General features: G+C 37.9%; 1 protein-coding gene across 1 annotated transcript; it reads left to right on the top strand.

The window, feature by feature from the left end:
- Positions 1 to 352: 352 nt before the first annotated feature.
- On the top strand, positions 353 to 12,251 carry LOC147866932 (histidine--tRNA ligase, chloroplastic/mitochondrial-like). The gene is made up of 12 exons (XM_087339704.1): positions 353 to 632; positions 1,480 to 1,670; positions 2,128 to 2,223; positions 3,262 to 3,350; positions 3,453 to 3,582; positions 9,237 to 9,329; positions 9,405 to 9,479; positions 9,633 to 9,750; positions 10,317 to 10,459; positions 10,623 to 10,751; positions 11,197 to 11,360; positions 11,541 to 12,251. The coding sequence occupies exons 1-12, from the start codon at positions 413 to 415 to the stop codon at positions 11,701 to 11,703; spliced, it is 1,611 nt and encodes a 536-aa protein (XP_087195830.1). The 5' UTR covers positions 353 to 412; the 3' UTR covers positions 11,704 to 12,251.
- The last annotated feature ends 662 nt before the right edge of the window (positions 12,252 to 12,913 follow it).

The raw sequence follows: 12,913 nt of genomic DNA, 5'->3' as shown, positions 1-12,913 counted from the left end.
AGAGAGAGAGAGAGAGAGACTTTGACTAGGAATCGACAACGGTTCGGTTTCGGCTTAATCAGTTTGGCCTAGTCCAAACAAAACCGATTTTGGCTTAACCAATTTGGCCAAATCAATTAAGCATAGATCAGTTGATCCAAACCGATTAAGTCTTAACCGGTTAAACCCAAAACAGTTCGGTTCGGCTTCAACCGACCCAAACCGGTTAAGGAAGCTAAAGTCTGAACCAATCCGATTCGAGCCGAACATATAAACCGTCAAACCGTTTAAAAACGGTTTAGTGTCTCGGTTTAGGCTTGAACCGAGATGGACTCCTAACTCTGACTCTGTGTGTTCAAACAGAAAAACACACACACTCTCTCTACTTCACTGAGGCTTTCAGGAATTTCCATTATCCTTTCTAAGCTGAAGCATGAGGATTCCTTCTTCCTCCACGCTCGCTTCGCCTTCATGTTCCTCGTGCTCCCCTCGGCGGCGCCTCCGCTCTCTCCCTGCAGCCTGTCAATCTCGATTCTCTCTCATTCCTAGTAGCCTCTCTGTGCACAGGTTTCTTCGTCTCATCTCAGGATCGTTGAACTATCCACATCATGTCATCTGCAAGAACCCCACCTCGCCATCACCATTTGTATCAGGTATGTGTATATATATATATATCTTTCTATTCAAACACGAGCAGATAGAGAATCTTGTTCCTGGCTTCATTCCTAGTAGCCTCTCTATAAACTTGGTTATGCTTTCCAAACAATGATTAAAATGCCTGTTGTTACATGTGGTGGAGCTTTTTAGAACCAGTAACAGCGCAGATAAATGTGTGTCATTTGTTACACTTGCCGATGAAACGTTTTTTTTGCCTTCTAAATTCATACGTAATGGACTTCCAAAAAACAAAAATAGCACGTGAATGGGAAAAAACCGTTAAAGTTGCCAACTATTAAAGATTTTCCTTTCCTTTCATATAGTGGCACTTCTCAGAAGCAATATATTAATAATGTGATACAAGAAGGAAAAGCCTGTTTTAAAATGTATTTTGCTCAATAGTGTTTCTCAAAATGCAAACATTCCATTTCCGACGTGTATACAGGAAAGAAAAACTGATCTGAAAATGTATTTCCTCTCATGTAAAAGCGTTTTTCAGAATACAATTTTTTCTTGAAAATTGATTTTGGTTCCATTTGTCATGTGATGCCACTTCGCAGAAGCTGAAAATAGTGCAGATCAATGTATATCATTGGTTAAACTTACCATTTACTATGTGTAAATGAAACTCCTATCTCAGAATGCCTATATTTCATGTAATGGTTCTTAACAAAAAATTTGAGTCAGGTACGAACATTTGGTTAAACTTGGCTGTTTCTATCTGAAAACGGATTTCCACTTGTGTGATGGTGCTTCTACAAAGCGAAATTTGATGTGCTTTCCATTTCTAAAAGGAAAAGCCTATCTGAAAATGCCAATTTTTGTAATGATGTGCATACACAGGTAGGAAAAGCCTATCTGTTATTGCGGCAACGACTGCAGCTGGTGATATCAGCAGAGGGCCAGCATCTGCAGGCCCTCCTACCCTCCTTGATCCCAATGAAAGCATTGATTATAACCCACCTCGCGGAACTAGGGACTTTGCACCAGAGGAAATGCGCCTTCGCAGCTGGCTCTTCCAGAAGTTTAGAGAGGTATACAATTTCACTTCTTAGTTTTGTATGTTAGAATGAATTTTCTCTTTCTTTTTATGTATATGTAGATAGATAAATAGATAGATATAGATATTGATATGTATATGCGTGTTGCACACCTTTTATGTACACGTTTGTGTGTTGTGTTGTGTATAATTGTTTTGTTCTTGTTTTTCATCACACCTTAGCATAATTATATGCAGTGTCCATTTTCTCTCTTGTTTCCCACATCTTTTTTTTAATGATATAACGTGCTCATAATTGATTTTCTCGAAGTTTACACATGCCTTTGCATCATAGTATACACATGTTTGTCATACGCAATTGGTTTATCCTTAGTTTTCATCACACCTCTTGCTCTGTATATATATTATTGTCAATTTGTAATTGAGCTGCTCTTTGTTTTCATCATACCTTTGCATAATGATATTGACATATATGTTGTCAATGCCTAAAGGTTTCCAGATTATTTGCATTCGAGGAGGTAGATTTCCCTGTCCTGGAATCAGAGGCATTGTTTGTTAGAAAAGCAGGTGAAGAAATTACACAGCAGGTAATTTTCTGATACTATGCGTTTCCTTGCTGCTCTTTTGAATTTGATTCACGTAAGTCATCTGTATGTCTGTTAAGAAGTTTTTGTTTGCTTTTTCTCTGAGATCATTTTTTTATTGAGTGTTAATCATGACTAAGTGCATTACCTGTAGGGAAGTGATAGAAGCTCAGTTGTTTATTCTCTGGATTTCTTTCTTGGCTAAACATGAAGCACTATAGAGATGTGTTTACATGAACGATTAGTGATTTACCATTTGCATGATATTGAGTAAGTGAAACCATATATCTACGTATTTAAATTTGGTAATATTGAACCATCCTTGCTTTGTTGATTATATTTTTGTTCTCCTTATAGGGAATGGGGCTTCATTCCTTATACTTCAAAGCATATATATATATATATATATATATGCATTAAGCTCATCTGGTGAGAGACTGGTAACTGTCATATTTCATATTGAGGACCGGGGTTTTCATCACTTTCCAAACTTAACTTGCTTTGACATTATCTGGTATAGAATGTTGGTTCTGATGATTTATATTGGGAACTGGAGTTCATTCCTTAAGTGCATGCATAAATAGTTGAGTCTTGCATTGGTCCTCAGTTATGAGCTGGTGAGAAGCATGTACCTCTATCACAGGTGCCTAGTTTTAAATACATTTATGCTTAAACAGTATGCTAGGATTGGAAAACAATTTATCAATGTTTATGCTTCTATGTGCACCCATATATGCTAGTTTGTTTTGAGCATCCTGTGTTATACTCTTTTTTCTTTTGAGCAGATATCCCATCAGCTTTTTCAGTGCTGTGAATAATGTTTAGATCACATATATCTAGCACTTTTGAGAACAGTTCCACAGAGGACATGTATCTATTATTAGAATGTTGTGCGGTTTTGATACATCATCTCTTCTTGCATGTTTTCCTTGTGATGTTATGAGTCATGATTGGTCCTTGGAAGAGAACTATATACATTTAAAAATACAGTCAACATCAGGGCAGTTTGGCTTGAAGTAACTTCGTATTGTTCATGCACAGCTTTATAATTTTGAAGATAAAGGTGGACGTCGGGTTTCACTACGTCCAGAACTCACACCATCATTAGCTCGATTAATACTGCAGAAAGGGTACATGAAACACGTAACGTCAATGTGCAGCCATAATGTGTGGAAGAAAACTGTTTAAAGTTCTCGTCTATGCCATTTATGTTTATTTCTTACTTTATGTAGCAAGGCTTTGCCATTTCCTGTGAAATGGTTTGCAATTGGACAATGTTGGCGGTATGAAAGGATGACAAGGGGAAGGAGACGTGAACATTATCAGTGGAATATGGATATAGTTGGTGTTTCTGGTGTTGAGGTGAGTTAAAATAAAGTATAGTATGAGAGCAGTACTTGGATGTATGTCTTTTAGGTTTGTTTAAACCTTTATTGTTTTTTTAGCCTACAAATCTTAAGTTTTTTGTTTTTATATGATTAATTTTGAGTGAATGTAAAGGGGTGGGATTTCAATTCCTATCTATGCATAAAATGCACTTCCAATCACAAAGAATAGTGTCTGATTCTTACCCTATTTTCTGTACTCATTCATATGAAGTTAATGATCCTTTGAGAAAGTTTCAAATTCCACATGGAAACCTAGTACCTAAAGAAAGAAGCTAGTGACCACCATTCAAATAATCTAGTAGAAATCTTGTAGCAGTAGTATTTCACTACAAGTTTTGAATCAGATATTGGTCTCCTTTTATTAGTATACCCAATGGGTATGATCACTTCTGATTTATAAGTTGATGGTCCCATTTATCTTAAGTTACGAATAAGCTATCTGGCTTTAGGGAATAATCTAGCTATCTCACAATTATAAGTATAACCAACAAGTACAAGATCTTTTGATTTATATCTACTTTAAGCTTTCTCTAATCACACAGTGTCCCGGAAATCCGCGAGTACGTGTTGAAACGGGGTGGAACCGCCGGGGTTTCGGACCAAAGAGATGGTGTGAGAGGAAAGGTTGTCCAGATCGGTTTCCGGTCACGTATCTGATCCGGATCGATCCCCGGATGCTGGACGGTGAGCGCTCAGAGACGTATATTGTTCCGGACCGGTTGCCTGATAACAGCGACGAGCTCACGGGCTCGCGCTCTTGATTACGCGCACTCAAACAAGAATAGCATAGAGATAAGAGCACAGGGATTCCCAAACACACAGGGACTCAACAAACTAATGATTAACAGAGGAAAACAGAAAAAGTACAACGGGACGCAACTGGCAACGGAGCTTCGAGCTCTATACACACACACACAGATACAGGGGCTACCAGTGCGAAATGGAGGCCTCGCAGTATGACAACGGAAAACAGAACATAGAGAAGCAGAAGTCTGCAGAGCTCGATGTGGCAGCACTTCCTTCTCCTAAAACGAGGATACCCCAAAACAATATCAAACCTCCCCCTTTATAGCACAAGGGGAGGCCGTTACATCGCATGTAAATGGCAGCCTTTTCTGTCAGAGATTGCCCTCGATTCTCTCCATCTAAACTTATTCTTATTCTCTATACGTGTGGGTCATAAAGTACCCATTAACTACTCTACCTAGTACTTTAATTATTTTACACATATTCACATTTCTTGTACTCCGGTCCTTGTGTTCTGTGACTACTTGCATGCCCTCGTTCACATGCCTATCCACCCCTCTTTCTTCATATAGCCGGAATTCTTCATGACAATGGCATTGTATGTGCTTTCGTTCTCCCATTGACGTTTCCATTTTGGATCATCACCTCACCCAATGATGAATTCTTTCAGAGGGCAGCAAATTCAGGTTCAGTGATCGGGCACAGAAGCTGATTGTAAGCTATTCACGATTTCATTTCAACCCATTTAGTTTTCGGGACCTAATCTAGAAAGACAGTCTTCATCTAGAAAGACATTCTTCTTTTGTTATTCACATTGACTAGTTATAAACAGTTATGAATGTCTGACAGGTCTCATAGGCCATTATGGTCTTTTACAGACATTAATCTATCTTTCTCCCAAGTCAATCTTTACATTCTTGCTATGCATCACAAACAGTTGTAAACAGTTATAAACAGTTGTAAATGTCTGACAGGTCTCATAGGCCAATATGGCCTTTTACAGACATTAATATATCTTTCTCCCAAGTCAATCTTTACATTCTTGCTATACCAATGAGGATATATGTGCTGCCTGCCAGAGGACGTTGAGGCTTAACTCTTAATTTAGAAATGTGCTCCAATCACAACAAAGTATGTCTGTCACAGGTCATTGTACATTCGATGGAAATTTGAGAATACAATTGTTGCATTCTTTAAAATTTAGAAGCATCTCGTTTAAGTTAACGATAGATTGACACATGCGTGATATTCACAATATTCGAGAATACGAAATGGCACCAAGAATATTATAAAATCATTCGTTTTGCAAAATAAATATCCAAGAAGTTAATGGAAAGCACTATTTGCCCCCCCATTTTGGCTATCCCCCCCCCTAAATTTTTTTGTTGTAGATTTCTTTCCTGGTGGTTCATTGATTTCTGGTTTTTTCTCTCAAGTAGGCCAGAGTTGAAGCCGCACCAGTTCCAGCATTTGCCATGTCTTGAACAATGGCTTTTTCTGTTTCAGTTAAGTCTACGAGCCGTTGATATACCACCGAGATTGTCAGAAATAGGATGGTTGTGCGCAATAGCTGCCTTTTTAATAGTCCAATGTCCCATTTTCTTCGAGAAGTTTGCTCTAACGAAGAATGGGCAGTTCATTAGACGAGTCCCGTTTGTCTTTTGCGAGTATCGTCAGTCAAGCCTAGAGGGTTGCGATATTTCCCCCCATAGTAGCACTTGAAAGTGGCTTTTTGGTTGTCACTATGCTTATCCAATACAACGATGATATTCTGAGCACGGAAATGGTCCTTGATAAAACTGATCAGAGCCCCTCTCTCGGTGAAGGTTTTGTCGATAATTGAAGCTGAAGACGCTTGTTGAGACATGTTGCCGAACGAGGTGAGAACTATCAGAAATTCTAAAAAAAATGGGGGGGCAAATAGCGCTTTCCTTTTTTAAATTAAAAAAATTAAATTAACTAAGAAAAGAGCAATAATTCATTAGTAGATTATAAAAATATGATTAGTATTAACTCTCCTTTATAGTGTCAAATAAAAAAGGGGGGAGTTTGTGAACCTTTATTTAATTTAATTAATTTATCAAAAAACTGTTGGGTTCTTATTTTGAATCCCCAAAAAAACTTTTCCACTTTAGGGTTATGAGAGTATTTATAGACAGGGGGAAAAAACCTCCTAAAGAGGGAAAAAATGCCCCTGTAGTCCTAAGTGTGTTCACACATTATTGTCAGTGATGCGGTGAACAAGGAGCTGACACTCATGGTTAAACAAATGCCAAGCTATGTGGATAGAGATGAATCCACAAATGGGATTAGGTCTAAAGCTTTGCGGAAAGCTTGAAACTTCTCCCTAGGCAGACCTTTGTGAAGAGGTCTGCAGTGTTCTCCTGCGTGGGCACATAAGCCAAACTGATCTCACCAGCGGAGAACCTTTCCGTGACATAGTGATAATGCACCTCAATGTGCTTAGTGCGAGCATGGAACACAGATTTCCTCGCAACTGCCATTGCGCTTTGACTGTTAGTGAAGATGGTGGTGGTAGAAGACTGACCAACACCCAAATCAGCTAAAAGGCGTCTGAGCCACACACACTCAACTGTAGCTGTGAAAGCTGCCCTACACTCAGCCTCACAACTAGAAGTGGCCACAGTAGGCTGCTTCTTGCTCAACCAAGATATGCATGAGCTACCAAGCATGAAGCAAAAACCACTTGTGGACACACGAGTGTCATAACAACCAGTCCAATCAGAGTCAGAAAAAGCATGCAGGTCTGGTGGTAGTGATCCCCACTTGGGATAAAACAACCCAAGTGACCAGGTACCACTCAAGTAGCGAAAGATGCGCTTAACTGCCTGCCAATGCTTAACTCCTGGGCAATGCATAAACCTGCTCATCTGAGAGACAACAAACTGAATGTCAGGTTGGGTTATGCATAAGCAAATCAAGCATCCAACTGCCTGCTGATAGAGAACAGCATCAAATTCATTCCAGCATCATGAAGGCTCAAATGTAAACCTGTACAGCTCCATGGGAGTAGCAATAGGTTTACAGTCTTCAAGGCTAAAACGCTGTAATAATGTGTCAATGTATTTTGATTGACACAAAGCTATTCCACCATCAACTTGCATGAATTGAATGCCCAAATAATGATGCAAATGCCCCAAATCTGACATCTCAAAAGAGGCATGCAAATCAGCCTTAAAGTCAGCAATATGCTTCTCATTGGGACCAGTGAGCAACATATCATTGACATACACAACCATGATCAGAAATACATCATCAACACGCTTAACATATAAGGTGCTTTCAATTGGACTATTCTCAAACCCAAATGCAATCAAATAGGCATGTATCTTTTCATACCAAGAATGTGGTGCTTGCTTCAAGCCATATAATGCCTTTCTCAACCTGCACACTTTGTGTTCATGCCCTTTCTACACAAAACCACGGGGCTGGGATACACACTTCGTCATGAAGATCGCCATTTAGAAATGTTGTTTTAATGTCCAACTGATGTACATTCCAACCACGATGAGCTGCAATTGCACAGATGCTACGAACAGTAGTCATATGGCAGGTGGGAGCAAAGGTCTCATCAAAATCAATGCCTTTTTCTTGGGCATAACCTTTCGCAACAAGCCTAGCCTTATACTTGTCAATTGTTCCATCAGGTTTACACTTTAGCTTATATAACCACTTTGTGCCAATAGCCTTCTTGCCAGGAGGCAAGTCACATAAAGACCATGTACCAGTCCTCATAATAGCATCATATTCTGATTGCATAGCAGCCATCCAATTTTCTGAATTTTGTGCTTCATCAAAAGAAATAGGCTCATTCTCATCGCAAAGACTAGAGGCAGCCATAGCATAACAATCTGATGCAAAAGAAGCACTATGATAACCTGAACGAGTACGGTATGACAAAGGAAAATCCAATTTACTGTCTTGCAAAGTCTGCAACAGCCATTTAGGCACAGTCTTTGCCTCCTCTATATCAGCCCTCTCATTAATAAGTGCATCATGTAAGTCTGCATCAGAAATAGAATGATCTGCATCAGAAATGGAATGATCTACATCATTATGAGTAGCTTCCAAAGGCAGAGAAGGTGCCTCAAGTGGGCCAACACTTAACTGTCCACTTGTAAACAGAGGCAACAAAGTGTCATACACATGTCTGGAGCTAACTGATGTCTCCTTCGTACATGAAAGAAGTGGCCCTCCACAAAAACAACATCACGGCTAACCAAAATGCTTTTAGATTGTGGATGATACAGACAATAGCCTTTACTTTCAAAACTGTATCCTACAAAAATACATTTCACTGCTTTATCATCCAATTGTGAGCTAAGGTGTGAGCGCATGGGTAAACTACCATTGTGAGCTACTCTCATATGTAATAGAAGTTTTGTTTTCATATATCCATCTCTGTAATTGTAACTCTATATACCCATCTAATCAATTCTCAATATTTCTAACAATTTTTGCAACTGAGCAAAATCTTCAAATAAGGAATATGCCTATCAAGTGCGTGGTTTCTTTGAGAGTGTTTCTATAAAGGCTTATGTAGAAAGAAAGAAAGAAAGAAGATATATTAACGTCTTTTAAGAGAAACTCATTTAGGTTTTCAGATCACTGACAATTAATCTTCTAATTTGTACCAGGCATAATTAACCTGGTGCATGCTTAAAACATGTAATGTAATAGTGCTTCAAATTTCAGGAAAAGATCAAATGTTCCTTTATGAGTTATGACTATTGTATGACATTGTAGGAGCATATAAGCAATGCGAGATCTTTTGTAGTTTTTTTGCATTTTACAGGTAGTTTCTATGTGTAGCCCTTCTCATAATGTGTGCATGAAACTTAAAACTGTTTCCAAATCCAGGCAGAAGCAGAACTTCTCTCTGGTATTGTTGTATTTTTCAAAAAAGTTGGCATTACATCTGAAGATGTTGGGATTCGAGTATCCAATAGAAAGGTAATCAATTTAGATATTCAAATTTCAGTTGATTTGTATCTTCGTAGAACTTGCATAAATAATGGAGTTTGACAGGTGCTTCAATCTGTTCTTGGGCAATATTCAGTGCCGAAAGAATCATTTGCTGCAGTTTGTGTGATTGTTGATAAGGTATTAATTTTGTTTTAAATTCATTGAATCTTTTGTGGAATCATGTAAACGTCCAACTTTGCACTTTTATATTCAATTTGTCTTCCTATCATCCATTTAAGTTATAGTAGAAGCATGGTATTTGTCTAAAAAGGAAATAGATTCTATTGACAGATGGAGAAAATTTCTCGCCAAGAGGTTGAGGATGAACTGTTGAAGCTTGGAGTTTCAAAAGATGCCGTTGATGGCATTCTGAGTGCTCTGTCTCTGCGATCACTTTCAGAACTTGAAGGCAAACTTCTGATTAAAATGCACTTCGTAAACATCATCCATTCATATCATCTCCTGATTTCCTCTGTTAAAGAATGTCTGTGCCTGAATGAATTTGTGAATATGGGAGTGTTCTTCTTATTTATGGTCGTCCTCCTCCAAATATAATGTGAATAATCTTCCTTGGGCAGGAGATAGACTTCACTGGAGGATCTCACTTGTGAACACTGTTATCTATTCTTGTATTCTATATATGTGCTTATAGGGAATGCCATATTTTCAGACTCTTGTTTATTTTTCATTGCTGATAGGATAGAGACGATCACTTTGTAAGAGTTTGGCTGGACATCAAAGTCATCTGGCAGTCTTTTTTGTTCTTTTTTTAAACTTATGGTAGCCATCTGCAGATTATCTGCAGGTTCAGGAGCCAAAATATAGTTTCTGACGATATATTTACATTTGAATATCCTTGAACCCTAAGAGTGGAGACTTTGATATTATTAATCTTATGCGTATTTAAGCAGCAACTGGTGCAATTTCAATGCTCCATAGAAAAACAGTTTTTTTTAATCTTTCCTCCATTTGCAGGTTTTCTGGGCTCTGACAATGAAGCTGTGAGAGAATTGAATCAGCTATTTGCATTAGCTAGTGGATATGGTTATGCTGACTGGCTTTGTTTTGATGCTTCCGTTGTTAGAGGTCTGGCATACTATACAGGCACTGTATTTGAAGTAAGAAATTATCTATATTCCATTTTTTCACGAGCATCAATTTGAGCCCCACGGTCATCTTTTGCCTTAAAATTTAGGACTAAAGTTTAATCAATGAATAATAAAACAAGGGTTTTTCTCTTTGTGTAAACTCTAATAAAAACAATCCATCTTTTTTCTGAAGGGTTTTGATAGAGATGGAAAGCTTCGTGCGATTTGTGGAGGTGGTCGCTATGATCGATTGCTATCAACTTTTGGTGGGCCTGAGATTCCTGCATGTGGCTTTGGATTTGGTGATGCTGTCATTGTGGAGGTATTTAGTTCTATTTATCCTTGGCAAATGTGATTGTGTTAATGCTTTCTATGGAACTTATGATGTATTACTCAAGGCATGATTTAAGTAGAAAAGCACTGATCATCCGGTCACAACATATGTTTGATTGTGTTGGAACTTTCATTGAAATGAAGATACATCACTAACGCATACATTCAAGCTCTACCACAATGTTGTATACATTGCCATTCATTTGGACCTATTCGCTTAATTGCAAGCTTTCTCACTATCAATATATGTTAGGGAATTACACCAGAATAACCCTTTGTATTAGTAAATTTTAAAATTTTGAACCCTGGTAAATATCCCACAAGTTACGGATATTTTAGGAAGTTGACATTTTCTCCTAAAAGCTATTACCCAAAAAAAGCGTAAAATGAAATCATTGATCACAATGACTTATTATTGACTTGGATACTTTCAGTTGCTGAAGGAGAAAGGACTAGTGCCCAATCTTCAGCTTGATGTGGATTGCATTGTGTTTGCACTAGAGGAAGAGCTAAGGCCACAAGCTGGATTGGTCGCAAATCGGTTGCGGAATGCAGGATTTGCTGTGGAACTTGTTCTTGAGAATAAGAAGATGAAATGGTAACCTCAATTTCATTTATGAGTTTCTGATGTAAATGCAAATGTACATTGTTTTCATGGTATGTGTTTATTGTGTCTGTATATTTTGACTACATGTATAATTATGTTTTTATTGTATGACTGTAGTATGATTTCTTTGTATGTGTGTATAATTGTTGCATGTCTGTTATATACCCACAGGGCATTTAAGCATGCTGAACGTTTACAAGCCAAGCAGATCATACTGTTAGGCACAAGTGAATGGGAGCGTGGATCAGTTCGTGTTAAGAATCTGACTTCAAGAGAGGAGAAAGATATTCTAGTTGATAATCTTATTGCTGAGCTCAGTAGCTGGACTGCTTGAACTACTGTTGCATGTCTGTTATATACTCACAGGGCATTTAAGCATGCTGAACGTTTACAAGTCAAGCAGATCATACTGTTCACAAGTGAATGGGAGCGTGGATCAGTTCGTGTTAAGAATCTGACTTCAAGAGAGGAGAAAGATATTCTAGTTGATAATCTTATTGCTGACCTCAGCAGCTGGACTGCTTGAACTACACTTCTTCAGTCATTATAACATAAACCCAGTTACACAAAATTATTTCTAGTATCAATCCGAACTTATTGAATGCGTTCAATAATGCAAATATTTAAAGTCATTCAAATGGTTTCCAAAGTGTTGCTTCACTCCTTAATAAGACTGAAAGCTAATTCAAAACTTCAGTTATGGGGTGAATGCTTAAACAGCTCATTTGTTTCTTCCATTCTGTATTTTCAGAGAAAATCACAATAAATTACAAAAGCCAGACAATTTTGTGTCAAAAAAAGGAGAAATGATATATGGACCCAAGCAATTCATGTGATCTAACAACTCTTCAATTTGTTTGGTTAAAAAGAATGTTCTGATTTGACATGGCTTTCTATATTAGAGATATCATAGCCATCACTAAAAGTGCACATTGGTTTGTTTTGGGAGCATGGCATGTGCAAGTAAAACAACGGTCACGTGTTTGATACTTAGGAAGGGTTGGTGTGCATATCAAATTGTACTTTTTATTTTATCTTCGGGTTTAACTCATGGAAATAGAAGGCTGTTGGTTTAGCCATGCTCCCCTCCATATTTTAGTCTCCATGCCACACACTCATTCTATATAAACCTTCTGTTTGCCTAATAATTGTATCATTGTTTTAAGGCAAATTATGCTAAGAGAATGATATGGGCCAAGCACCTATGCATATGGCATACTAGGAACCTCATATTTAATGTGTGAGTCCAATTTGATTATGATTCACATACACTTGGAACTTTGAGCATTCATATATCTAGAAATTATTTATCTGGCACGATAAGAATCATGATTCACAATCAACACTTGGGTAACCAAGGTGAAGGTGTCGAATAGTAATGTTCATAAAAAAAGTAACGAGACATGAAAGGGCAATCACATGTCAAAAATAATTGGCTGTGGGCCGTGTAGTAAAAACTAAGTTACGTATACTGAGAACCTAACTTACATGCATCTTGGTCCTTGGATTGTGCTAAGACTTGATTTGTTTCCATTTTTTCTGGA

The sequence above is a fragment of the Azolla caroliniana genome, unplaced genomic scaffold (assembly GCF_043228905.1).
Source record: "Azolla caroliniana isolate FFs.n. ecotype wild unplaced genomic scaffold, voAzoCaro1.0.p SCAF_2, whole genome shotgun sequence".
NCBI lineage: Eukaryota > Viridiplantae > Streptophyta > Polypodiopsida > Salviniales > Salviniaceae > Azolla > Azolla caroliniana.
Note: the sequence above shows the minus strand (reverse complement) of the source record. Positions and strands in the feature narration are given on the sequence as shown.

Coding starts and splice junctions, on each gene's coding strand:
- LOC147866932 (XM_087339704.1), top strand. CDS start 413: ATGAGGATTCCTTCTTCCTCCACGCTCGCTTCGCCTTCATGTTCCTCG. Junction 3,351..3,452: donor CGATTAATACTGCAGAAAGG/GTACATGAAACA, acceptor TACTTTATGTAG/CAAGGCTTTGCCATTTCCTG. Junction 9,751..10,316: donor ATCACTTTCAGAACTTGAAG/GCAAACTTCTGA, acceptor CTCCATTTGCAG/GTTTTCTGGGCTCTGACAAT.